The 23,847-nt window shown below is 41.4% G+C and overlaps 2 protein-coding genes across 12 annotated transcripts in view; one reads left to right on the top strand and one right to left on the bottom strand.

Annotated features, from left to right (window-relative positions):
• Positions 1 to 23,028, bottom strand: part of XPO1 (exportin 1) — a 59,783-nt gene extending 36,755 nt beyond the window's left edge. The window contains exons 1-4 of one of the 4 annotated variants that reach the window (XM_050753438.1): positions 22,644 to 23,028; positions 18,866 to 18,997; positions 11,294 to 11,395; positions 7,544 to 7,616 (exon numbers count right to left, since the gene is read on the bottom strand). In XM_050753438.1, coding sequence (XP_050609395.1) covers positions 7,544 to 7,616; positions 11,294 to 11,395; positions 18,866 to 18,991 — 301 coding nt within the window. In that variant the 5' untranslated portion in view covers positions 18,992 to 18,997; positions 22,644 to 23,028. Of the gene's footprint in view, positions 1 to 7,543; positions 7,617 to 10,142; positions 10,207 to 10,364; positions 11,270 to 11,293; positions 11,396 to 18,865; positions 18,998 to 22,643 lie in introns of those variants that run through there. The other 3 variants (XM_050753440.1, XM_050753441.1, XM_050753439.1) reach the window with 3 other exon arrangements.
• Positions 1 to 23,847, top strand: part of COMMD1 (copper metabolism domain containing 1) — a 960,866-nt gene that overhangs the window by 345,716 nt on the left and 591,303 nt on the right. The window contains exon 1 of one of the 8 annotated variants that reach the window (XM_050753534.1): positions 19,970 to 19,974. The exons of the other annotated variants lie outside the window; for them this stretch is intronic. The gene's annotated coding sequence lies outside the window, so the exon portion shown is untranslated. Of the gene's footprint in view, positions 1 to 19,969; positions 19,975 to 23,847 lie in introns of those variants that run through there. 8 annotated transcript variants of the gene reach the window in all.

Below are 23,847 nucleotides of genomic sequence, written 5' to 3'. Positions count from 1 at the left end.
AATCGCTTGAACCCTAGAGCCAGAGGTTGCAATGAGCCAAGATCATGACACTGCACTCCAGCCTGGGCGACAGAGCAAGACTCTGTCTCAAAATAAATTAAAACAAAAACAACAACAACAAAAATCCAAACTTGCAGGGTGGCGCATGCCTGTAATTCCAGCTACTTGGGAGGCGAAGCAGGAGAATCACTTGAACCCAGGAGGCGGAGGTTACAGTGAGTGGAGATTGAGCCACTGCACTCCAGCCTGGGCAACAAGAGCGAAACTCCGCCTCGAAAAAACCAAAACGAAACAAAACAAAATCAAACCTTGTAATTATGATCTTTCCACTTTGGACTATTTTTTCCATAAATTCACTTCTTCTCTATTCAATGTGTGCAAGTGTGGGTTTTTTGGAGACAGAGTTTCGCTCTTGGTGCCCAGACCATAGTGCAATGGTATGATCTCAGCTCATCGCGACCTCCGTCTTCCAGGTTCAAGCAATTCTCCTGCCTCAGCTTCCCCAATAGCTGGGATTACAGGCATGCGCCACCACACCTGGCTAATTTTGTATTTGAAGTAGAGACAGGGTTTCTCCATGTTGGTCAGGCTGGTCTCGAACTCCAGACCTCAGGTGATCTACCTGCCTCGGCCTCCCAAAGTGCTGGGTTTACAGGCATGAGCCACCACGCCCCGCCTGTAAGCAAGTTTTTATCAATCAATGAAATGATCTATAAGCCATACACATTAACTGATTAAGACAATCTCTTGGTTTAAATAAAAAGTACAGAAATACCTTTATATAGCATCATCTTTTCCCCCACCAGGAACAGACAAAGGAGGCTTTCTCTTTTTTATGATTTGAATTATCTAAATGCCATTTTTAATTAATTTATTTACTTATTTATTTCAGAGTTTCACTCTTGTTGCCCAGGTTGGAGTACAGTGGTGCTGTCTTGGCTCACTGCAACCTCCACCTCCCAGGTTCAAGCAATTCTCATGCCTCAGCCTCCCAATTAGCTGGGATTAAATGCGCCCATTACCACACTCAGCTAATTTTGGTATTTTTAGTAGAGACAGGGGTTTTACCATGTTGGCCAGGCTGGTCTTGAACTACTGATCTCAGGTGATCTGTCTGCCTCAGTCTCCCAAAGTGCTGGGATTACAGGTGTGAGCCACCACACCCAGCCTAAATGCCTCCTTTAAAAAGCGATGGGGAATTATCTGGATCATGACTCTGACAGAGAATCACCACCACTGGTAGTCCTAGAGGACCTTTAAGACTTCAGTGATGGCTAGGGGTGGTGATATACCTGTAACCCCAGCACTTTGGGAGGCTGAGGTTGCAGCATCACTTGAGGCCAGGAGTTCAAGACCAGCCTGGACAACATGGGCAAACTGTGTCTCTATAAAAATTAGAAAAACTTAGCTGGGTGTGGTGGCGCATGCCTGTAGTCCTAGCTATTTTGGCAGGCTAAGGCAGGGGTAACTGCCTGAGCTCAGGAGTCTGAGGCTGCAGTGTGCTATGATTGTGCTACTGTACTCCAGCATGGGTGATGCAGTGAGATCTTGTCTCAAAACAGATGCATAAATAAAAGACTACCATAAATAGCAACCACTCTTTATTAGGAAATTCTTCCATTTCACCTATTAAAATTTCCCAGCCAGGCATGGTGGCAATTTGGGACAGCAAAGTAGGAAGACTGCTTTAAGCCCAGGAGTTTAAAACCAGCCTGGGGCCAGGTGCAGTGGCTCAAGCCTGTAATCTCAGCACTTTGGGAGGCCGAGGCGGGCGGATCACGAGGTCAGGAGATCGAGACCATCCTCGCTAACACGGTGAAACCCCGGCTCTACTAAAAATACAAAAAAAATTAGCCGGGCGCGGTGGCGGGCGCTTGTAGTCCCAGCTACTTGGGAGGCAGAGGCAGGAGAATGGCATGAACCTGGGAAGCGGAGCTTGCAGTGAGCAGAGATCACGCCACCGCACTCCAGCTTGGACAACAAAGCGAGGCTCCGTCTCAATAAATAAATAAATAAATAAATAAATAAATAAAAAACAAACCAGCCTGGGCTTCACAGTGAGACTCTGTCTCTTAAAAAAAAAAAAAAAAAAAAAAAATTTAATTAGCTGGGCATGGTGGTGTGGACCCACAGTCAAGGCTGAGGCAAGAGGGCAGGGTACAATGGCTCACACCTATAATCCCAGCACTCTGGGAGGCTGAGGATCACCTGAAGTCGGGAGTTTGACACCAGCCTGGTCAACATGGCAAAATCCCGTCCTTACTAAAAAAAAATACAAAAATTAGCCATGCATGGTGGTGTGCACCTGTAATCCCAGCTACTTAGGAGGCTGATGCAGGAGAATCACTTGAATCCAGGAGGCAGAGGGTGAAGTGAGCCAAGATTGCACCACTGCACTCCAGCCTGGGTGACAGAGTGAGACTCCGTCTCAAAAAAAAAAAAAAAAAAGAAAAAGAAAAAAAGCCTGAGGCAAGATCACTGGAGCCCAGGCTGCAGTGAACCACGATTGCACCACTGTACTCCAGCCTGAGGAACAGAGTGAATCCCTACATCTTTAAAAAACAAAGAAAAAGCCAGGCACAGCCGGGCGCGGTGGCTCACGCCTGTAATCCCAGCACTTTGGGAGGCCGAGGCGGGCGGATCACAAGGTCAGGAGATCGAGACCACGGTGAAACCCCGTCTCTACTAAAAATACAAAAAATTAGCCGGGCGCGGTTGTGGGCGCCTGTAGTCCCAGCTACTCGGGAGGCTGAGGCAGGAGAATGGCGTGAACCCGGGAGGCGGAGCTTGCAGTGAGCCGAGATCGCGCCACTGCACTCCAGCCTGGGCGACAGAGCGAGACTCCGTCTCAAAAAAAAAAAAAAAAAAAAAAAAGCCAGGCACAGTGGCTCACGCCTGTAATCCCAGCACTTTGGGAGGCCAACGCGGGTGGATCACGAGGTAAGGAGATCGATATCACCCTGGCTAACACGGTGAAAGCTTGTCTCTACTACTAAAAACAAAAAAACCAAACAAAAAACAAAAAATTAGCCAGGTGTGGTGGTGGGCGCCTGTAGTCCCAGCTACTCAGGAGGCTGAGGCAGGAGAATGGCATGAACTCGGGAGGCGGAGCTTGCAGTGAGCCAATATCACGCCACTGCACTCCAGCCTGGGCGACGGACTCCGTCTAAAACAAAAAACAAAACAAAAACAACCAACCAAAGAAAAAAAGACACTCTGAGCTCCACTATCAAGGAGCTTACAGTTCGGAGGATGGGGAAAAAAGTGACTAAAACAGCCAAGTGTAATGTGGGGTGCGAAGGACAAAACACATAAAACACACACAAACAGACACATACTTAATGGCCTAAAGCTAAATGAAAATCCAGAGAAACGTAATAAATTTTACATAACACAAATCTCAACCTATTTAAATGTTTTATTATCTCTCCCTTTCTCTTGCTATAAAAATATCTTATGGAAAATTAAATGTTCTTTTAAACATCCTTACTTTCTAATTATGTCTATCTTTTGCTCTTTTTTTTTGAGACGAAGTCTTGCTCTGCTGCCCAGGCTGGAATGCAATGGTGTGATCTCAGCTCACTGCAACTTCCGCCTCCCAGGTTCAAGCAATTCTCCTGCCTCAGCCTCCTGAGCAGCTGGAATTACAGGCATGCGCCACCAAGCCCGGCTAATTTTTGTATTTTTAGTAGAGATGGGGTTTCTCCATGTTGGTAAGGCTGGTCTTGAACTCCTGACCACGTGATTTGCCTGCCTTGGCCTCCCAAAATGCTGGGATTACAGGCGTTAGCCACTGTGCCGGACCTATCTTTTGCTCTTTAAAATTTTATTCTCCTGTGACCCACTGGTACAGGATACAGTAAAGTATAACACAGCAAGAGACATCTAACCGACTCAAGAATCATGAGATTTTCCTGACAGTATTTACACAAGAGGCCTAAATTGAAAATGCTATTAATTTAAAAGAACATGTTGGCCAGGTGTGGTGGCTCACGCCTGTCATCTCAGCACTTTGGGAGGCCGAGGCGGGAGGATCACAAGGTCAGAAGATCGAGACCACCCTGGCTAACATGGTGAAACCCTGTCTCTACTACTACTTAAAAAAAAAAAAAAAAAAAATTAGCCGGGTGTGGTGGCGGGCGCCTATAGCCCCAGCTACTCAGGAGGCCGAGGCAGGAGAATGGCGTGAACCCGGGAGGCGGACCTTGCAGTGAGCTGAGATCGTGCCACTATACTCTAGCCTGGGCGACAGAGTGAGACTCCGTCTCAAAAATAAAAAACAAACAAATAAATAAAAATTAACATATGCTGTGGAAAAGAACCTAAAAGCAGATATAAGAAATTCTAGATCAGAAAAACAAACAAACAAACAAAAAAATGCAGGAATCTAGTTTTTGTATACTCTTATGCAGTGAAACCTTTCCTTCCTTTAAAATACACCAGGCACTTCTTTCCAATCATGTGAATGAAACTTGGCTTAAAAGGCCGGACTTAGACATCATTCTGTTCCTTTAGCTTGTGAAGCACTCATTATATACACCTAATTTACTGCTGATTTATGATTCCTCTTTTATATGTGTTTTGTCTTTCCTAATTGTAACTATGACATACAGCACTTTGATGTACAAGTATTTTTATAACCTTAATATTTAGTAGTAATTGGTACAAAGGAAATGCACAATATGTACCCCAGGTAAACAAATATATATGCTATGGTAGTTGGACAAAGGGTATAGCTATAGCTAACAAGCAAGAATACCACCTTTAAAACGCAGGATACTTACGGACAAAGGAAATAAAATATTTTAAAACTAATTTATATAATTTCCAATACCAAAGTTACTTAAAGATGAAGGAAAATTAATGTTCAGAAGTTATAGTATATTTTGTGAAATAAATCTTCAGGTTACAGAAGCCTCTCAGTTAAAATTAAAAAGCTAATCATGTTGACTAGGTGTGGTGGCTCATGCTTACAATCCCAGCACTCTGGCAGGCCAAGGTGGGAGGATTGCTCAAGCCTAACAGCCAGCAGCATGGGCAATACAGCGAGACCCCATCCCTACAAAACATTGGGGAAAAAAAAAAAAATTTAGTAGGGCATGCCTGTGTTCCCAGCTACTTGGGAAGCTGAGGTGGGAGGATTGCTTGACCCCAGCTATTTGAAGTTGCAGAGATGGTGCCTGCCAATGTACTCCAGCCTGGGGAAAAGACTTAGAACCTGTCTCAACAAAAAAGAAAGGAAGAAAGAAAAATTTTTTAAATTACTTTTTTCTATAATAAATGTAACTATGATGTTGATAAACTAGTATAATCATATATATTTCAAACCTGGAAAAGATCTTCCAGAACAATCAAATGTGATAAAAAACAGAGATGTAGAGTTAAGAACAAAATGAAGATTTAAAATTATACAACAGTAAAATGGAACAGAAGTAGAACACCTTTTGGTGGTATGGCAGACCATGGCCGAAATTAAATCTGGGGCTTGTAACACATGAGTAAAACAATAAATAGTAGTAAAGAAACAAGGAATGACTACACTAAAGATCCTTGAAGAATAAAGTATTTAGGACTTACTTGGACCACATAGTCAAATTGTGCTTATTTATTTCTCAGTCCATCACAGAACATGATCTAAAACAGTTTCAAACCATAATTAAACATTTAAAAAAATGAGAACCTCTTTTAGGGCAGGCACACTATTTGCTCCTGCACTATCACTCTTAATCTATGATTTATGATGTATTAAAGATATTGCCATTGATTATCCTTAATATTCTTAAAAAAAGATACTGGCATTAAAATTTCATCATATCCAACTCTAAATGTGCTCAAACTTTGTCAAGGTTTAAGTCAGATTAAATAAGTAAATCCACGTCACTATTCTACCATAATGATAAGAGAATGCAGATGAAGGAAATACTTACAGACAAGTAATCAAAGAAATGAGACATATTTTAAATGACACTGCTACTAGAAGTATCATGTGCCCCATAATAAAGCCAAGAAAAAAAAATTTCTATTGTTCAGAGATAAAGAAATAGAGTAGGTAAAAATGCAGTGTATCGTAACTGAAATTAGCTGTATCAAAGAATCATAAGAAACTAACCTTGCCTCAGGTTTCTCAAAATATTACTACATTCCTCAAGGTACCACAGACAGAAAAGTTAAATTAATTAACAGGTATCACTACACCTTCATTTTCTGATCTTTCTTCCTTTCAGAAGCCAACCTCTAACAAGGCATTCCCAGAACCACAAAAAGGTAAAAAAAAAAAAAAAAAAAAAAAGCTTTGTGATTTTTAGTACTTGGCTTTTCCATCCCTGGGTTAACCATATATATATATATATATATATATATATATATATATATATATATATATATATATATTTTTTTTTTTGAGACGGAGTCTCGCTGTGTCACCCAGGCTGGAGTGCAGTGGCGCGATCTCGGCTCACTGCAAGCTCCGCCTCCCGGGTTTACGCCATTCTCCTGCCTCAGCCTCCGAGTAGCTGGGACTACAGGCGCCCGCCACCACGCCCGGCTAGTTTTTTGTATTTTTAGTAGAGACGGGGTTTCACCATGTTAGCCAGGATGATCTCGATCTCCTGACTTCGTGATCCACCCGCCTCGGCCTCCCAAAGTACTGGGATTACAGGCTTGAGCCACCGCGCCCGGCCTTATATATATATTTTTTGAGACGGAGTTTCGCTCGTTGCCCAGGCTAGAGTACAGTGGCACAATGATGGCTCACTGCAGTCTCAACCTCCTGGCTCAAGGGATCCTCCTACCTCACCCCACTGATACCCCTGCTCCCCACCACCTACACCACAACACCTGGCTAATTTTTAACTTTTTCGTAAACACAGGGTCTCACTATGTTACCCAGGATGGTCTCAAACTTCTGGCCTTAAATGACCCTCCCACCTCAGCCTCACAAAGTCCTGGGATTACAGGCTTCAGCCACTGTGCCCGGCCCATATTATATTTGTGTGTTTGTTTTTTTGGAGACAGGGTCTTACTCTTGTCATCCAGGCTGGAGTGCAGTGGCAGGATCACGGCCCACTGCAGCTCACTGCAGTCTCGACCTTTTGAGCTCAAGCAACACTCCTACATACCTGGGACCACAGGCATGTACCACCATACCCAGAAAATTTTTAAAATTTTTGTCCAGACGAGGTCTTGTTATGCTGCCTAGGCTGGTCTGGAACTCCTGGGCTCAAGTGATCCACTTACCTCGGCCTCCTGAAGTGCTGGGATTACAGGCGTGAGCCATTGTGCCATAGTCCATATTTTTAACTAGAATATTTATAGTCAAGAATTTAACAGTCCAGTCTCCTCTTTCTCCCAAAAGATAACCTATAAGTGGCCTTCCTGTACCCACCAATACAAACAGAACCTGCTTTGCTTCATGATAAAAGCAATAAGCTCCATTAGAGCAAAATATACTAAATATTCATTATATGCCCCCTCAAACAACTATAATAAAAATGCCAGGAATAACAAAATTCTGAATTTGTAATTCTTTAATATATTTTCCTACCTTCACACTGGTTCCTTGGAAGAATCTTCCACCTTGTTTTTATCACATTTTCCAAAATTTGTAGTCCATAATACTGAAAATTGGAGAATAGAAGCATGTGAATATATTGCTATATAGGACTGGCAACTCTCAGGATTCACAAATGGACAGACATTCACACATTTACATCTAAAGTTTCAAAAACATTATGCTACCAAGTTTAATTACATATATTAAACAAGTATCTATTCACCCATATACTGAGTTTTCATGCATTTTCCTCATTTTATTGTTTACTACTCTATATAACGTCCTGCTGTTTATACATGCTCACACCAGGAGGAAGAACCAAATAAAAAGCCCTTTAGCAGCCAAATAGGCTTATCTGTCGAAGGAAAAGTAGCAGCCAGATACGAATTCACAGCATAAATGACTGCTCATAGGCTCACGTACTTTAACACGAACAGGCTCCTAAGAATTTAGCAGTTTGGATGCTATCAAGCTTCCTACCATCCTCTAGGAGTTACAAGCTTTTGGCCAAATATTAAAGTATTGTCACAGATACTTTCTATAAAAAGTGTTTACAAGCATCACTGGTGTGTTACTTAAGGAGCAGCAAGACAACCCATGGGTTTATTTTATATTTTAACCCCACCCTTATAGTTGCTATTTCTACTAATTTAAAGATAAACTTTTGTGCACAGTCAAAATAATCACAAATGCATGTTGCAATCTGTATCTACCTTTCAGGTATTTCTTCCTAAATACTGAAAGTTATAACTAAAAGTATAAAAAATTAAAAAAGAGATACCACTTTCAAGCCATTTTGTCCCTCCTGCTGATTACTCACTCTAAATAGTCAACAATATTTATAATAATTTATAAAGCTCCAGGAGTTACTACCTGAATTACTATGACCAATTAGTGTGGATAGGCAGGAGGAAGAAAAGGGACAAAACTGTTGTGGTACATTTCAACTGAGAGAATTAGGGAAGAATCAGCTATAATACCTGAAAGGTAAACTCATTCATATATAGACATATAACCTCAGATTGCAAGTTTTGGCTGAGAATAAGAGTTCATCTTTAAAATGGTTAGTCATTACACAATAAAATAGGAGCATTAGTATTTCAACCAAAGGGATCATGTGAATGCTCATTTTATCCAAAGCACAATATAGACTGTCCCAAACTACATTGTGCTCAAACAGTGAATGTTTTTGCTGTTTTCTTTCATTTTAACATTTCACACTTTTCAGGAAAATTTTGCCATTTCAACTAAAGTACTACATTTGCAAACATTCCTTAAAAACTTTCAAAATCAAAACAAGGCCAAAGCAAAATTCTAAAATTACAAATTTGATGCTATTACAATGTTTCATAATCAGCAGTAAATAGCGATTTTTCTAACCTGTTCATTTTTAAAAACACATCTATTTATTATGTCTAGGTCTGAGAAATATGTAAATAAGCAAAAAAGAGAATTTTCCAAATGCCTGAAGTTCTTAATTAGCTTTTAAAACATACTACCCTAAACAATTTTATAGGCACAAAATCAGATTGTCAAGACTCAGTAAGTCAAAGTAACGCACTGCTTACAATGTATCCTCTTGTCAAAAATCAATTAAAAAGCCTTTAAAACACTAAGAAACAAAACCCACCATATAGTTAGAAATAAAAATCTTAAAAGATAACTTCATCTTATTTAACCAAACTTTTTGTTTACGTATTTATTGGAAAGACACTGTCACCTAAAGTTACTATTTACTAACCTGTAGTTATTTTCTACAACTGCATAAAGGTAGCATAAGCTTGATGAAGATACAATTCATCTTTCTGCCAAGTTGAAGCAGGGAGCCCAATAAAAGCTTTGCCCAGGTTAGGTCAGAGGAATACATCTGTTACCATAATATCCTAAAATCCAATCTCTCCCAGACATAAAGACTTGGCCTATGAAACTGAAACAAAGAAAACTTACATTCCTTTGAAAAAATGTTATTTGGCGCCAGGCAAAGTGGCCCTCGCCTGTAATCCCAACACTTTGGGGAGGCCAAGGTGGGAGGGCCAGGAGCTCAAGATCAGCCTGAGCAACACAGGGAGACCCCGCCTCTATAAAAAAAATTGGTAAGTTAGTGAGGCATGGTGGCATGCACCTGTAGCCCTAGCTACTCAGAAAGCTAGGCAGAATGTCACTTAAGCCCAGGAGTTTGAGGTTACGGTGAGCTATAATCACACCACTCCACTCCAGCCTGGGAAACAGAGGTCATGTCTCTTCAAATAACTTTTTTTTTTTTTAGTATTTTTGCTCAAAATCTGAAGTGACAGTCAAATCTGAAAGCAAATGATCAATCACTATGATCCAAACATTCCAAAGAATTATACTTTTGCATTACATCTCAGAACTTGAGAAATCCACTGCTGAGTTATGAAGATGAGGGACAGATAACAGCAAAGACTAAATGAAAAGATAAATGCATGAAATGATCCCTATGGTAGAAATTTCTACTGAGCCCTTAGAAATACTTATTTTATGCATCGAATTCCCCTTTCCCCTCCCACCGCCCATGAAACAAAAACAATTGATGAACAGAATTCAGTTAAAGGGAATCAAAAGGGTAGACCTTGTGGAGGCCTGCCGTCAAAGCCTAGCTGTGTCAGTTGCACAGGAAGACACCCTTTTTCTTCCTATTACAAGCAATCAACATAATGGAACATTATGATTAATATCAGGTAGTGTTAACATCTTTAAAGAAAAAAAAATGATTGCATAAAAGCCAAATGTCATAGTGCATAAATTTAGCACCAAATCATTTGTAATTTATGTAAATTGAAGAATTCTTTACCTGTTGCTTTCTTTCTGTTCCTCTAATCATCTCATTTTTCACAAGACAAATTTGAGTTTTTAAAAATACTGTTGATAAATCAACTTAAACATTAGTAATGTCTGTCAGTATAAAAAGCAAAATTTACCAGGCAAGCAAACAGGCAAACACTGTTATGTTACTTAAGGTTAGCACTTTGAGGAAGTTCTGGACTGTATTTTTGACCTAAAATTTACAAGCTGTCAAAACTAATTAATATTTTAAAACTGTTAATTAACAAAGTCTGGTTTCAGAAACAGATGTGAATATGGCTATCTTCTGTTTTAACACAATGTATATCAAGTGGAAACCTTTCGTGTATTAAACAGAATGCCATAGTATTTTATTACTTTAAGGCAGTTTAAAGAGAAGTGTGAATCATCAAGCCTAAAACAGACAAAACACATTTTGATCAACCCTTCTGTTCAAACTTAAAAAAGGACCCGAATTATAACATTTTCCATTGTAAATAAAAACTGAGTGCTGTCCCATTAGAAGCCCAATGCCATGGAGTAGGGTTTTAAGCTGTCCACACAACTTGGTGTCAGAGGTGCCTGGCCTGTATTATATTGATTACTTGCCCAAAATAATTCCTTAATGTTATGTTTCATCTCTGAATAACATTCAGAATTTATGCTACTTAGACCTGTATACATATTCTAAAAAGAAAAAAACAAAATCAGACAACCAAAAAAGCCACCTTGCATACTAGTCCCATTACAAAACTTCATTCATAATTCTTAGGACTATTTGCAAGAATTAATTATATGCTTAACACTAAATTTTGAAACAAATTAACAATATAAAATGATTTGAGATAACAAATGCTAATACTAAAAATGAGATACCTTCCTCAAAGTTTATGACTGGAAGAAAAGAAATAACAGATTTTAAAACCACCACTTGCTTACTTTCGTATTCATATTCTGAGAAAATTCCAAAATTGTGTCGACTCTTGTCCAAGCATCAGGATGCTCCTTTAAATGTGTCAGTACTTCTTGAGCCATTCTTTGCTAAAATATTATAAAAAAAAAATTAAGCTAATGTGTTCTTTTGAAGCATTCATTAAAATGAAAACTACTGAGCAAGGCACAAATTCTAATTGGACAGAGATTCTATCATCAATGTTCAGAAATATTCAAAATTTAGACTTTACAGAAATAGAAATAAAATTATTTAAACATGACTCCTAATCTTTTTTTTTTTTTTTTGAGACAGTCTTGCTTTATCGCCCACGCTGGACTGCAGTGGTACGATCTCAGCTCACTGCAGCCTCTGCCTCCTGAGTTCAAGCGATTCTCCTACCTCAGCCTCCCAAGTAGCTGGGATTACAGGCGGGTGCCACCACAGCCAGCTAATTTTTGTATTTTTAGTAGAGCTGGGGTTTCACCATGTTGGCCAGGCTGGTCTTGAACTCCTGACCTCAGGTGATCCGCCTGCCTCGGCCTCCCAAAGTGCTGCGATTATAGGAGTGAGCCACCATGCCCAGCCAACTCCTAATCTTTAAAGGTGCAAATATTTTACTTTTTTGAAACAGAGTAACATTTTTGGGAGTAAATCTGGTTTATTTTTTAGTCTCAAAACTGCACTGGATTTCAACCAAAGATCTATTCTGAAGCAAATGAGTTATCAGCATTTAAATCAACCAAAAACAACATAAAAATTCTTATCTAGGCCGGTTGCAGTGGTTCATGCCTGTACTCTCAATACTTTGGGAGACTGAGGCAGGAGGATCACTTGAGGTCAGGAGTTCAAGACCAGCTGGCCAGCCTAGAAGACAGGCAATGTAATGCACCTGTAGTCCTAGCTACTCAGGAGGCTGAGGTGGGAGGATCACTTGAGCCCTGGAAATCAAGGCTGCACTGAGCTATCATGGTGCCACTGCACTTCAGCCTGGTGACAGAGCAGAGACTCTGCCTCTAGAAAAACAAAAAAATCACATCTACTTAGATAAGTTATGTAATGTAGCAGGACACTCCGCTTTACAAGAGTTACCAAGAGCTAACTACAAAAATACATTTCATAGAAAGACTACTGAAAACTAGGTCTAAGTAAGACCACAAATCCCAAATACTTACATACCCTTTGAGCTCTTTAAAAAGGGCTCTTAAAATTTATTGTAACCATCCTTTCTCCATTTTGAAATTTCACTAATTTCATATATAAAATATTTGTTTTGGAAACTATTTCCGTTTTTATTTTCTTTTCTTTTCTTTTTTTTTTTTTGAGACGGAGTCTCGCTCTGTCGCCCAGGCTGGAGTGCAGTGGCCGGATCTCAGCTCACTGCAAGCTCCGCCTCCCGGGTTTACGCCATTCTCCTGCCTCAGCCTCCCGAGTAGCTGGGACTACAGGCGCCCGCCACCTCGCCCGGCTATTTTTTTGTATTTTTTAAGTAGAGACGGGGTTTCACCATGTTAGCCAGGATGGTCTCGATCTCCTGACCTTGCGATCCGCCCGTCTCGGCCTCCCAAAGTGCTGGGATTACAGGCTTGAGCCACCGTGCCCGGCCTTTATTTTCATATTTTTAACATGCAAACCCAGAAATACTAATCTATGTAGCCATCACCATGTGCTTGTATCAGTTTTTCTTTGAACATAAAATAACTGAAGTTTATGAAAGTCATCTTTGTGCCTTTCCCTAGTGCCATTTCCTTCCTTTGTTCCTTCTTTTTACTCTCTCTCTCTCTCTTTTTTTTTTACTTGAAGTCTCACTCTGTCACTGAGGCTGGAGTGCAGTGGCAGGATCTCAACTCACTGCAACCTCCACCTCCAGGGTTCAAGCAATTCTCCTGCCTCAGCCTCTCGAGTAGCTGGGACTACAGGCACGTGCCACCACGCCTGGCTAATTTTTGTATTTTCAGTAGAGACAGGGTTTCACCCTGTTGGCCAGGCTGGTCTCAAACTCCTCACCTCGTGATCTGCCCGCCTCAGCCTCCCAAACTGCTGGGAGTACACCTTTGTTCCTTCTTTAAAAAGTAATGGCTTTCATAAACTTGGTCTGTCTTTTCCTGTCCTCATTTTCATGGCATGTGTGTAAATTTCATGAATACGGTTGTATGGCTACCAAATTTTATGTTTATACTTAAAAAATCTTTCAGGCTGGGCACAGTGGCTCACGCCTGTAATCCCTGCACTTTGGGAGGCCGAGGTGGGCAGATCACGAGGTCAGGAGTTCGAGACCAGCCTGACCAATATGGCGAAACCCCATCTCTACTAAAAACACAAAAATTAGCTGGGCATGGTGGCGTGCGCCTATAGTCCCAGCCACTCGGGAGGCTGAGGCAGGAGAATCGCTTGAACCCGGGAGCGGAGGTTGCAGTGAGCCAAGATTGCCCCAGTGCACTCCAACCTGGGTGACTGAGACTCCCTCTCCAAAACAAAACAAAACAAAACAAAAGAAACTTTTCTGCAATTAGTTTTTTCCATTTGACAGTTTTTAAGATCCAGCCATGTCAACATTTTATATAGTTTTTTCATTTCAATAAGTTTTTCATACAACATTAACGTATTTTTACCAAACACCTTTTAATTCTACTGACAAAAAGCAATGGCTTAATCCTTTTCATTTTTGTATCTTTAAAGGTTTTTTTTATAACTCAATTAGATCCTTCCTATTACCTATTTCTATTAAAAGTTGTAAGCAAAAAGTTTGGGCCAGGTGTGGTGGCTCATGTCTGTAATCCCAGGAGTTCAAGATCAGCTTGGGAAACAAAGAAAAAATAATGAGCCAGGTGTGGTGGGACATGCACTTATGGTCCCAGCTACTCAGGAGGCTGAGGTGGGAAGATTGAGCCTGGGAGGTCAAGGCTGCAGTGAGCTGTGATCATGCCATTGTGCTCCAGCCTGTATGACAGAGCAAGAAAAAGGTTTGATGACTTTAAAATCTGTCAATTACCTTTCTCTTATATTTTACTTTATCATGGGTTTAATTATGTGGTTATAAACAACAAAGCATCAAAAACAGGGTAGGAAGCACTCTTACAACCATTTCCGACAAAGATACCTTATAATCTTTAGCCTGACTTTTATTCTAGTCTTTTTTAAAAAATCGTATGCTTGGTAGGGCACCATGGCTCAGACCTGTAATCCTAGCACTTTGGGAAGCCGAGTGGGAGGATCACAAGGTCAGGAGTTCAAGACCAGCCTGGCCAACATGGTGAAACCCCATCTCTACTAAAAATTCAAAAATTAGCTGGGTATGGTGGGGCGTGCCTGTAATCCCAGTTACTCGGGAGGCTAGGCAGGAGAACTGCTTGAACCAGGACCCAGAAGGCAGAGGTTGTGGTGAGCTGAGATCACACCACTGCACTCCAGCCTGGGCTACAGAGTAAGATTCTGTCTCATTAAAAAAAAGAAAGAAAGAAAGAGAGAAATCATATGCTTATCCTGGCGTTGATGCTTTATTTTAACCACGATCTTTTCCTCAGGTAGTAAACACAATACCACATTCATGACTATCCCATACACAATCAGCAAAACACACCGCTACACACTCAATAACTTATATGGTTGTTCTCTACCCAGAAACCCACCAGAACCACTGTGGTCACCTGAAAAGATCAGATGCCTGCTTCCATTGTGAGTCTGTGGTTAGAAGAGTTAATGTGTATATTTTAAAATACAATTATACACATTTTTATTTGATTTCATTAAAGGACTGATGGGTATAATGTGTCATATGAGAAATTATAGAAGGCAGAAAGAATAATGATCTGAGTTATCTAGGGCCAAAGCACATTTTAGCAGTGTTTTGATCTTCTCCCTGAGAATATCTAGCTAGATAACCTTATCTAACTAGAGGAAAAGTTGTATCAAAGATCCTCACACAGTAAAAGTTACTTGGTCAAGTTGCCATTTTGTCAGATGCTTTGAAGTGATAAGCATTCTACACAGAATCAAATACTTCCCACACTATCACCACTCACTTCAATCTCTACATAAATCATGTTCTTTCCTGTTAGTTGTAATTTTACTCTCCGATGTTACTTCTAGTATTTGCATTCTAATGTATTCTAATCCCACCATTCTTACATAATGTTCTTTATAAACTTAAAACCCCAGTAGGGGTTTAAAAAAAAAGACACAAAAGCAAACTAAAGAGAGAGAAAACCTAGCATCTCCCTTGTGCTACTGAGTGGTGAAAGCGTTTTAGTTGCTAAGCAATAGAGTTCAAGATCTTTAACAGAACACAATATTGGAGACAACATCCAACTCTTTCTGTATCTTTTTTCTAGGTGTCTACTTGGCTAAAAATAGAAAAATACTTGTAACAGAGAGTAGTCCTAATGTAACAGTGCTAAATAGCCTACTATACTAATAATGTATGCAAAAGTTGTCTACAGATTAAAAGTCACCCTTGTAAATAATTTCTTCTCCTCCCCAAGTTACACATTCCTTTAAAAAAAAAAAAAAAAGGCTACCTACAGCTTTCTTCCCAGTTGACTTTAACAGCTTAATTAGTATAATAAATTTTTCTTGTCATTATTACTGCATGATATTTTATGAGTAGCAAAAATTTTTTTAATTTCAAGCAATGAGTATCACATATGCTAAATCATTTTCATTATACTGCTAAATGTATAACCTTTAAACAGAGTGCCTTCTACCTACCAAGCACTGTAATAGGTGCTTTATAAACCTCATCATTACTACCCTCCAATCTCTTGCAGGGGAGGTCACATTTGTACATGGGACTTAAGCAATGACTAGAGAGAGCTTCCAGGAAACAAATTAAGACATCTAACACTAAAAACATGTTTTCCACCACAGCAGCTCTCTGCTACTACTCCTTTTCCTTTGAAATAAGACCCCCAAGGAGGTGGTAAACAAAAAGTAGACTGAACTAACAACACAGGACTTTTAGAGACCAAAAGGACTCCTTAACCAGCTTTAAGCTCTAAATCTTCATTTATAATACAATATGTTTGCTAGTTATTTTTACGCAACTGATTGTCACATGATCTATTAACTACTGCAGACAAAATCCTTTTACTTTGGGAAAGTTAACCTATTGTCCTTATAAACAAAAAAAGGAAAGTTAACCTATTGTCCTTATAAACAAAAAAAAAAAATTTAGAAACTTTTTTTTTTTTTTTTTTTTTTTGAGACGGAGTCTCGCTTTGTCACCCAGGCTGGAGTGCAGTGGCCGGATCTCAGCTCACTGCAAGCTTCGCCTCCCGGGTTCACGCCATTCTCCTGCCTCAGCCTCCCGAGTAGCTGGGACTACAGGTGCCTGCCACCTCGCCCGGCTAGTTTTTTGTATTTTTTAATAGAGATGGGGTTTCACCGGGTTAGCCAGGATGGTCTCGATCTCCTGACCTCATGATCCGCCCATCTCGGCCTCCCAAAGTGCTGGGATTACAGGCTTGAGCCACCGCACCCGGCCAGAAACACTTTTCTTAATCTACTTTTTATTAAGAAGTCAATTTTAAAACAAACCATTAAATTTCTTAATACTATGAAACATTATTAAAAGCAGTATTACTGTAATATATTCTCAATTATAAAAATTACCACTAATTCTGTTATAAGCCATGAAGAACACTGCTCTGTTGGTTTATTTATCATACCTTTAGATGTAGTGAACTAGCTTAGTGCAAAGATTAAATAGTATTAGTAGCTGAATCTATGTGGAAAAAATTAAATGCCTTTTTCCCCAATGGCTACAGACCTGTGCTTCCAATATTATATTCAAAATTGAACCCAACCTTACTTTCATAGCTTCCTCCAAAAGCAGCTGTTTTCTATGCATCCATGCTAGAAGAAATGAAGCTTAAAGCTTCATATTGAATGTACAGCATGAGTAACAACTAAATGACAGGGATAATAAATACTGACAGATAATTTTTTCAAGAATGCTTTTGGAGATAAAGTACTGATCAAAACGCCCTAAGAGTATAAACCCGGACTAACAAGCTTACAGAATCACTGCAGAGTAATGTTTTCTGCTTTTAGAGCTTCCACAGCCCTTTTTCAAGTTTCCACTATAGTGAAAGCAGTATTGTTAGATTTCACAAGGGAATGGAAACATTTATACATGATGCTTTTTGGACTACCTATAAAAGATAGTACTATATGCATCTTACATGTTTTCAAAAAGTGTAATGGCACTCAGGTTCTTAATTATGCAAATACAAATATCTTGACAATATAAGTAACCTCATATCTATTAGCTGAACATTCATCTAACCAGAAATCTACTGTTCTGGCAACAAAACTACCTTAAAAGATTTCTGGACAGGCGTGGTGGCTCATGCCTGTAATCCCCACACTTTGGGAGGGCAAGGCAGGCGGATCACGAGGTCAGGAGATGGAGACCATCCTGGCCAATATGAAACCCATCTCTACCAAAATACAAAAAATTAGCTGGGCGTGGTAGTGCGCCGGTAGTCCCAGCTACTCGGGAGGCCGAGGCAGGAGAATTGCTTGAATCTGGGAAGCGGAGGTTGCAGTGAACCAAGATTGTGCCACTGCACTCAAGCCTGGTGACAGTACGAGACTCCATCTTAAAAAAAAAAAAACCAAAAAAAAAGATTTCTGACCCAACTGCAGAACTTTTTACTCATTCAAAAACATGTTTGGGCTGGCGTAAGGTGGCTCATGCCTGTAATCCCAGCACTTTGGGAGGCCGAGGCAGGTGCATCACCTGAGGTCAGGAGTTCCAAGACCAGCCTGGCCAACATGGTGAAACCCCGTCTCTACTAAAAATACAAAAATTAGCCAGGCATAGTGGCGTGCGTCTGTAATCCCAGCTAGCAGGGAGGCTGAGGCAAGACAATCACTTGAACCCAGGAGGCAGGGGTTGCAGTGAGCTGAGATCATGCCACTGCACTCCTGCCTGGGACACAGAGCAAGACTCTGTCTCAAAAAAAAAAAACAAAAAAAAAGTTTGGCCCCACAGGTAAAAAAATCAAGTTTTTTTTTCTTGTGACACATACAATTTAAAATTTTACACACATTTCTGTTTCACCTTTTCGTTGGGTTCAAAAAAGCGAAAAACTTAAACTGATCAAAGCATGGTTTATGTTCAAGATAATTCCCTACATTAACAGTACCACTTAGAAAAGTGTATGAAATTCAACTAACATAAAAATACTTGGTATTCCTGTTTTTAATTAAACAAACATGTCTGTGAAGTACTTCTGTAAATGTTTTAAAAGTAGAAGAATCATATTAGCTCCAAACATATTAAGTATATATAAAAGTACAGAGAACCTTTAATACCTACAAAGTATTTAATAACATTCGGCTCTTAAGGACAGAACAAGTATAAGAATAGTATTCCAAAACAACCCAATGTAACCATATCAAACATTATGCAATTTTTTTCTCCAAACCAATTCTCATTATGGTTAATATAGAATTCCAAATTAACACAAACCATGGAATATCTTTTTTAAAGGTGATAATTTAAAATTTTATTCTAAACCCAACAACTCTGTTACACTGTCAAAATGTTATAAAGTTTTCGTTGGCTACTTTACCTGGGCTCCTTCTCCATGGTATAAGCAATTCACCACATTATCTAATAAGTTGATATCCAGTTTTTGGCTGAAATCGAGCAGCTGACGAGCTGCATGGTCTGCTAACATTGTCATAATTGCTGGCATAGATTACTGAAAATAAAGAAAAAACATTGAAGCTGCCTATGAAGTTTTGGAATTATCAGAAACTTCCTACAAGTTATTTTACTTCAACCATGTTATTACAAATATTTTAATGAATACTTTAGAGACTTTAATTACAAAAAACAGATAGTAAAAGCAAGTAACATAAGCTGAAATTACTTAGCTATTTGATAATTACATAAATTATTATGGTCCATTCAACTTTTCTAGTGTTTTGTTTATACACCAGAAAGACTCCCCTATTCTACTAACATTTATAAAGTATGCTAACCTATTATTTAAATGCATCCACTATTAGGATTTTATGGTCCTAAAACATGATACAGTTCAGTATCTTGATGTCCAAACTTCTTAAGCAAGTAGGATTAAGTTCAAGTGAATGTGTTTTTCTTTTCTTCCCAACTAGGGTCTTCTGGATAACTCAGTAAAAGTTCACTTCACATTATCTTAACTTTATAAAAATAATTCTATAAAGACAGAATGGGCTGAGCGCAGTGGCTCACACCTGTAATCCCAGCACTTTGGGAGGCCGAGGTGGGCGGATCACTTGAGGTCAAGAGTTCCAGACCAGCCTGGCCAACAATGGCAAAACCCTATCTCTACTAAAAATAGAAAAATTAGTCAGGCGTGGAGGCAGGCGCCTGTAATCCCAGCTACTCAGGAGGCTGAGGCAGGAGAACTGCTTGAACCCAGGAGATGGAGGTTGCAGTGAGCCAAGATGCGTCACCCCACTCCAGCCTGGGCAACAGAATTGAGACTCCATCTCAAAAAACAAACAAAAAAAGACAGAATGACGTTAAAAATCAAAATGTGGATATACAGTAATTCCTATCGTCTACAGCAATGGTTAGCAGGAACCACAAGTCTAACATATCTTGGTATAAATCCCCTTAGCCTCTACAGAAATAACTTAGTTTCTACACTCAAACCATTCAAATTGTTTCAACCCTCAATGAATTGGGGGATTGAAATTACATCTACAATCATATTTACTGAATATATAATCTAGGAAAAAAAACTTTACGGGCAATATGCCTAACAAGATTCATTGGCAAGTTAAAAGCTGTAAAAGCCTGCCCATTCTCAAATAAAAAAGAATTCTAAGAGAAAAATGAGCTACTTCGCCAAAATATGTACTGGTTAAAACCTACTAGTTCATATGCAACGCTATCCTTTTAAGAGGATTCTACTCTAAGATGCTGGCACACATCCAACTTTTTGTTGCCCAGAATTATAAAAAATATCTTTCCTCTGCTTTTCTTCAAAGCCAATGCCACTCAAACCTAACTGGTTAAGTCAGTAGTCCTTAACCTTTTTTGGGGTCTAAGATGCCTGAGACTCTGAGGAACCAATAGCTCTAACCTAGTTTTTAAAAACTCATGATTCTGTATACAATTGTAGAGGATTCAGGACATCCTGAAAGCCATCCATGGCACCCCCGGTTTAGTGTATTTAGAACTAACAAGGTCAGATCTCCGCTTCTTCCCATTTTAGGAACTTTCGTGGACCAGAAAATGAGTAGCTAATTTCTTTACACTGTATTTGGACAAACTAGCTTGGCAGGGGGGAAAAAAAGGCGTTAATTCCTGGCTATTTTATAACAGCTTAAAAATGTCCATAACAATAATGGCAGCAATTTCAATTTTAATGCAAATGTCTTATTTAAATATAACGTCTGTTACAACAGATTAGAACTCCAAAAAATGAGTCACCTATGACTGACATGATGTAAAAATAATGTGAAACTCAAGAAATTAGGAGTTCAAGAATTGGTCCATTATTGACAAAACTGATGAGACTTCAAAATATTTTGTAGTAGGCATTAAACAAACTTTTTTAAACAGCAGGATACTTGTTACACACCACAAAAAAAACCCTTAAGATCTAAAAACTAAGAGGAAATATATATTCCACAAATGAATGTGTAAACTCTCCACCTTCAACTACTATAAAATTTAAAAGATCAGAACAATCTTAATTATTTGAGGCTTAAAAGCAATGTCCACAAAGCATCAAGATCTACGTATCAGAAGTTTTCAAATATTTCGGTTAATTATTGAACAAACTTTTCACCTATTTACTCCTACAATAGTTTAATGCCAAAACAAAAAAGGATTAAGAAAATGACTCTTCCAAGTTTCACTTTCAAATACACTGTCCTTATAGAATTCTCCGAACTAGACTGATGTGAAAAACGAGATTTAGAATAGAAGGATTTAAATACAGTAGTTTGCCATCCTTAGAACTAGCGGCTGTCTTCGAAATGACCTACCTATTCTTGAACTGTACATAGTACAGAAATGGCGGCTTTGTGGTCAATGCCAAGCACATTTAGTCCCCCAAATCAAGCCGCTTCCAAAACATTCTTTCCACTAACAGCAGCGTCCCACACTTAAGATATACAATCAGACAGCAAACAAGTCAAAGAGGGAGAGGTGTAACCACGAACGCTCATTCCCGTTGGGCTCTTCAATCCTAAAATCCACTCACTGGATAACGTACACTAGGGATTATCCAGCTTAATGGATAATGTTGTGACTCTACAAGTGACCCCCAATGCCAGTTCCTATCCAAAACCCAGGAAATCATAACCGTTGCTTAATAACTTCACACTAGGTGAAAAAAAAAAACAAGTCGCTACAAGGCGAAAGACTGACTGCTCCTTAGGTGTGTGGGCAACCGCCTGCTTCATTCAGGAGAAACACACCTCACTAGGGCCCGCCCTCCCCTGGCTTCCCACCCGAACCGATTTGCAGCCCTTCTAACTATAGCACACGGGAGCACGCACTCACCCCGCCCATACTCGGAGGAGGCATTTAGACCAGGCGCCTTAAGTTCAACGCCCCTTTCTCTATGCAGCATGGCCTCGGCGTGATCAGAGGAGGTCCGGGCTGAGCCAGTAATGAATGCTTCCTCTACTACACCACTTCCTCCCACCCAACCCAAACTCAGACATCGGAATGAAGGAGAATCAGGGCATCCTCCACTGTACGAGGCCAGCAGTAAATGGTTTAACCAACTTATCACACTCAAACCCCTGAAAAGGAACTACAAGACGGAATCCCATGTGCAGGCCCCTGAAAAATTCATCTTTCCTACTTCACATGCCACTCTGCAAAAAACCGGAGAGCTTTCGAGTTTCCTTGCTGGAGGAACAGGGAGTCGGCAGCCCCTCCCTCCCCCATCCCAAGCTCTCCACCGAGGGGGCCACGTGATGCAGGCGGACGTTTCAATGCTGCTGCACTAAATATTTCTGGAAACTTCCACTCCTAATAATTTACAGAGATGTTCCTGAAATCACCCCAACTTCTCCCCAGCCCGTGGGGCTGGGGAAGCCCTTCCACCCCGCGCGGGGCCCCGTTTCACTATCACGCTCCTCGCCTTCCTCCACCGCCACCCGCACACGCGAATGACCCAGCAAGCGCTCCCCTCCCGCGGCCGCCTCCCCGCCTCCATCCCCCAGCGGCAAAAGCGGCTCCATTCAATCGCAGGCTCCGCTGTGGGCCCGGCGCGCCCCCGGCCCGCCCGCCGCCTCCTGGGCTCGCTTCCCGCGACCGCCGCGCCCCACGCTGGCCTCCTCCCGCCCGGCCGCGCCGCCGCCCGACCCTCGGCCCCAAAGACACAGTCGACTTACCCAGAGATTGAACCAACTGCTCCTTCCTTCCTTGTCGGGGGATTAGGGCCAGGGAAGGTGGGGAGGGGGAGAGGGGACGAATCAAGGTGGGTTTCACAGTTTTCCCACCTTAAAAAAGGAAATTAAAAAAACGGAGAGGAAAAGGGCAAAAAGAGCTCAATAATATTTACTATTTCAGGGACGCTTCCCCCCAACACACACACCCACCCGCCCCCCAAAAAAGAAGGGGAATTAATCTGGGGAATAAATGCTCCGGCCCGGCTGGGGAGTGAGGGAAGGGGGAGGGAACCGGGTCAAGTCCCAAAGATTCAGCCCCAGGGGGACCCTCCAGCCACAGGCAGCAGCAGAAGCGGCAGGAGTAGGGGGTGTAGAGTCCACACGGCCGGGGGGACGCTCTGCTGCCAGTTGCAGTCCGACTCCCCCCTACCAAAACACGGCTCCCTCTCTCACGCGGCTCCGGCGCTGGGCCCCCCCCAGGCTCGCCTAAACTTTCCCCCCTTCTCTTGCTCCTCAGCGACTGGTGGTTCCCCCCTCCCCCTCTGGGTGGTTGCACGGACTGCAGCAGCAAAGACTGGAACAGGCACCGCCGCCGGGGCTGTAGCTACTGTTGCTCTTGCTGATGCTGTAGCTCCCGCTGCTCCTGCCGCGGCCGCTGCAGCCGCTTCTCCCCCTCCTCCTAGTGCCTCAAACTCGGAACCGGTTGAAACCGGTTCAGACTGGGAGATTCCATCTCGGTTGAGTTTTCAGCCCATGGCGCCGCGGAGCGTTTGGAACCTGGGCCTCCGCCCCCAGCCCGCCCTCCTATTGGTCAGTTCCAGCTACAGCCGCGCCATGAGCCTATCTCTCATTGGCCTGAGCGCCAGTCAATCCCACCTCAAGGCTCCACACGAGCCCGCCGCTTCGGCCCCCGCCTCTTTTCAGCAGCGATTTGCCCGCAGAGTGGGGGAGGGGAAGTGGGGAGGGTCGAAAGGCAAGAGGAGAGGGGTGGAGGAGGAGGAGGTGGGACGAAGAGCAGGGCTGAGTAGAAAAGAGAGCGAAGGAAAGCCGCGTGGAGGATTCGTTCGAACGAGCTGTCAATCAAGTGCAGCCCGCCCTCGAGCTCTCGACTTCCCTTCCCCCTGCGGCCCTCACCCTCCCAGTGCCTAGTTCGCAGGCCCGGCCTTTCCCGCCCGCTCATTGGCTGGGCGCCTTCGGTGACGGAGAG

The sequence above is a fragment of the Macaca thibetana genome, chromosome 13 (genome assembly GCF_024542745.1).
Source record: "Macaca thibetana thibetana isolate TM-01 chromosome 13, ASM2454274v1, whole genome shotgun sequence".
Lineage (NCBI taxonomy): Eukaryota > Metazoa > Chordata > Mammalia > Primates > Cercopithecidae > Macaca > Macaca thibetana.
The sequence above is the reverse complement of the archived record's forward strand: the minus strand, read 5'-3'. Positions and strand labels throughout refer to the sequence as shown.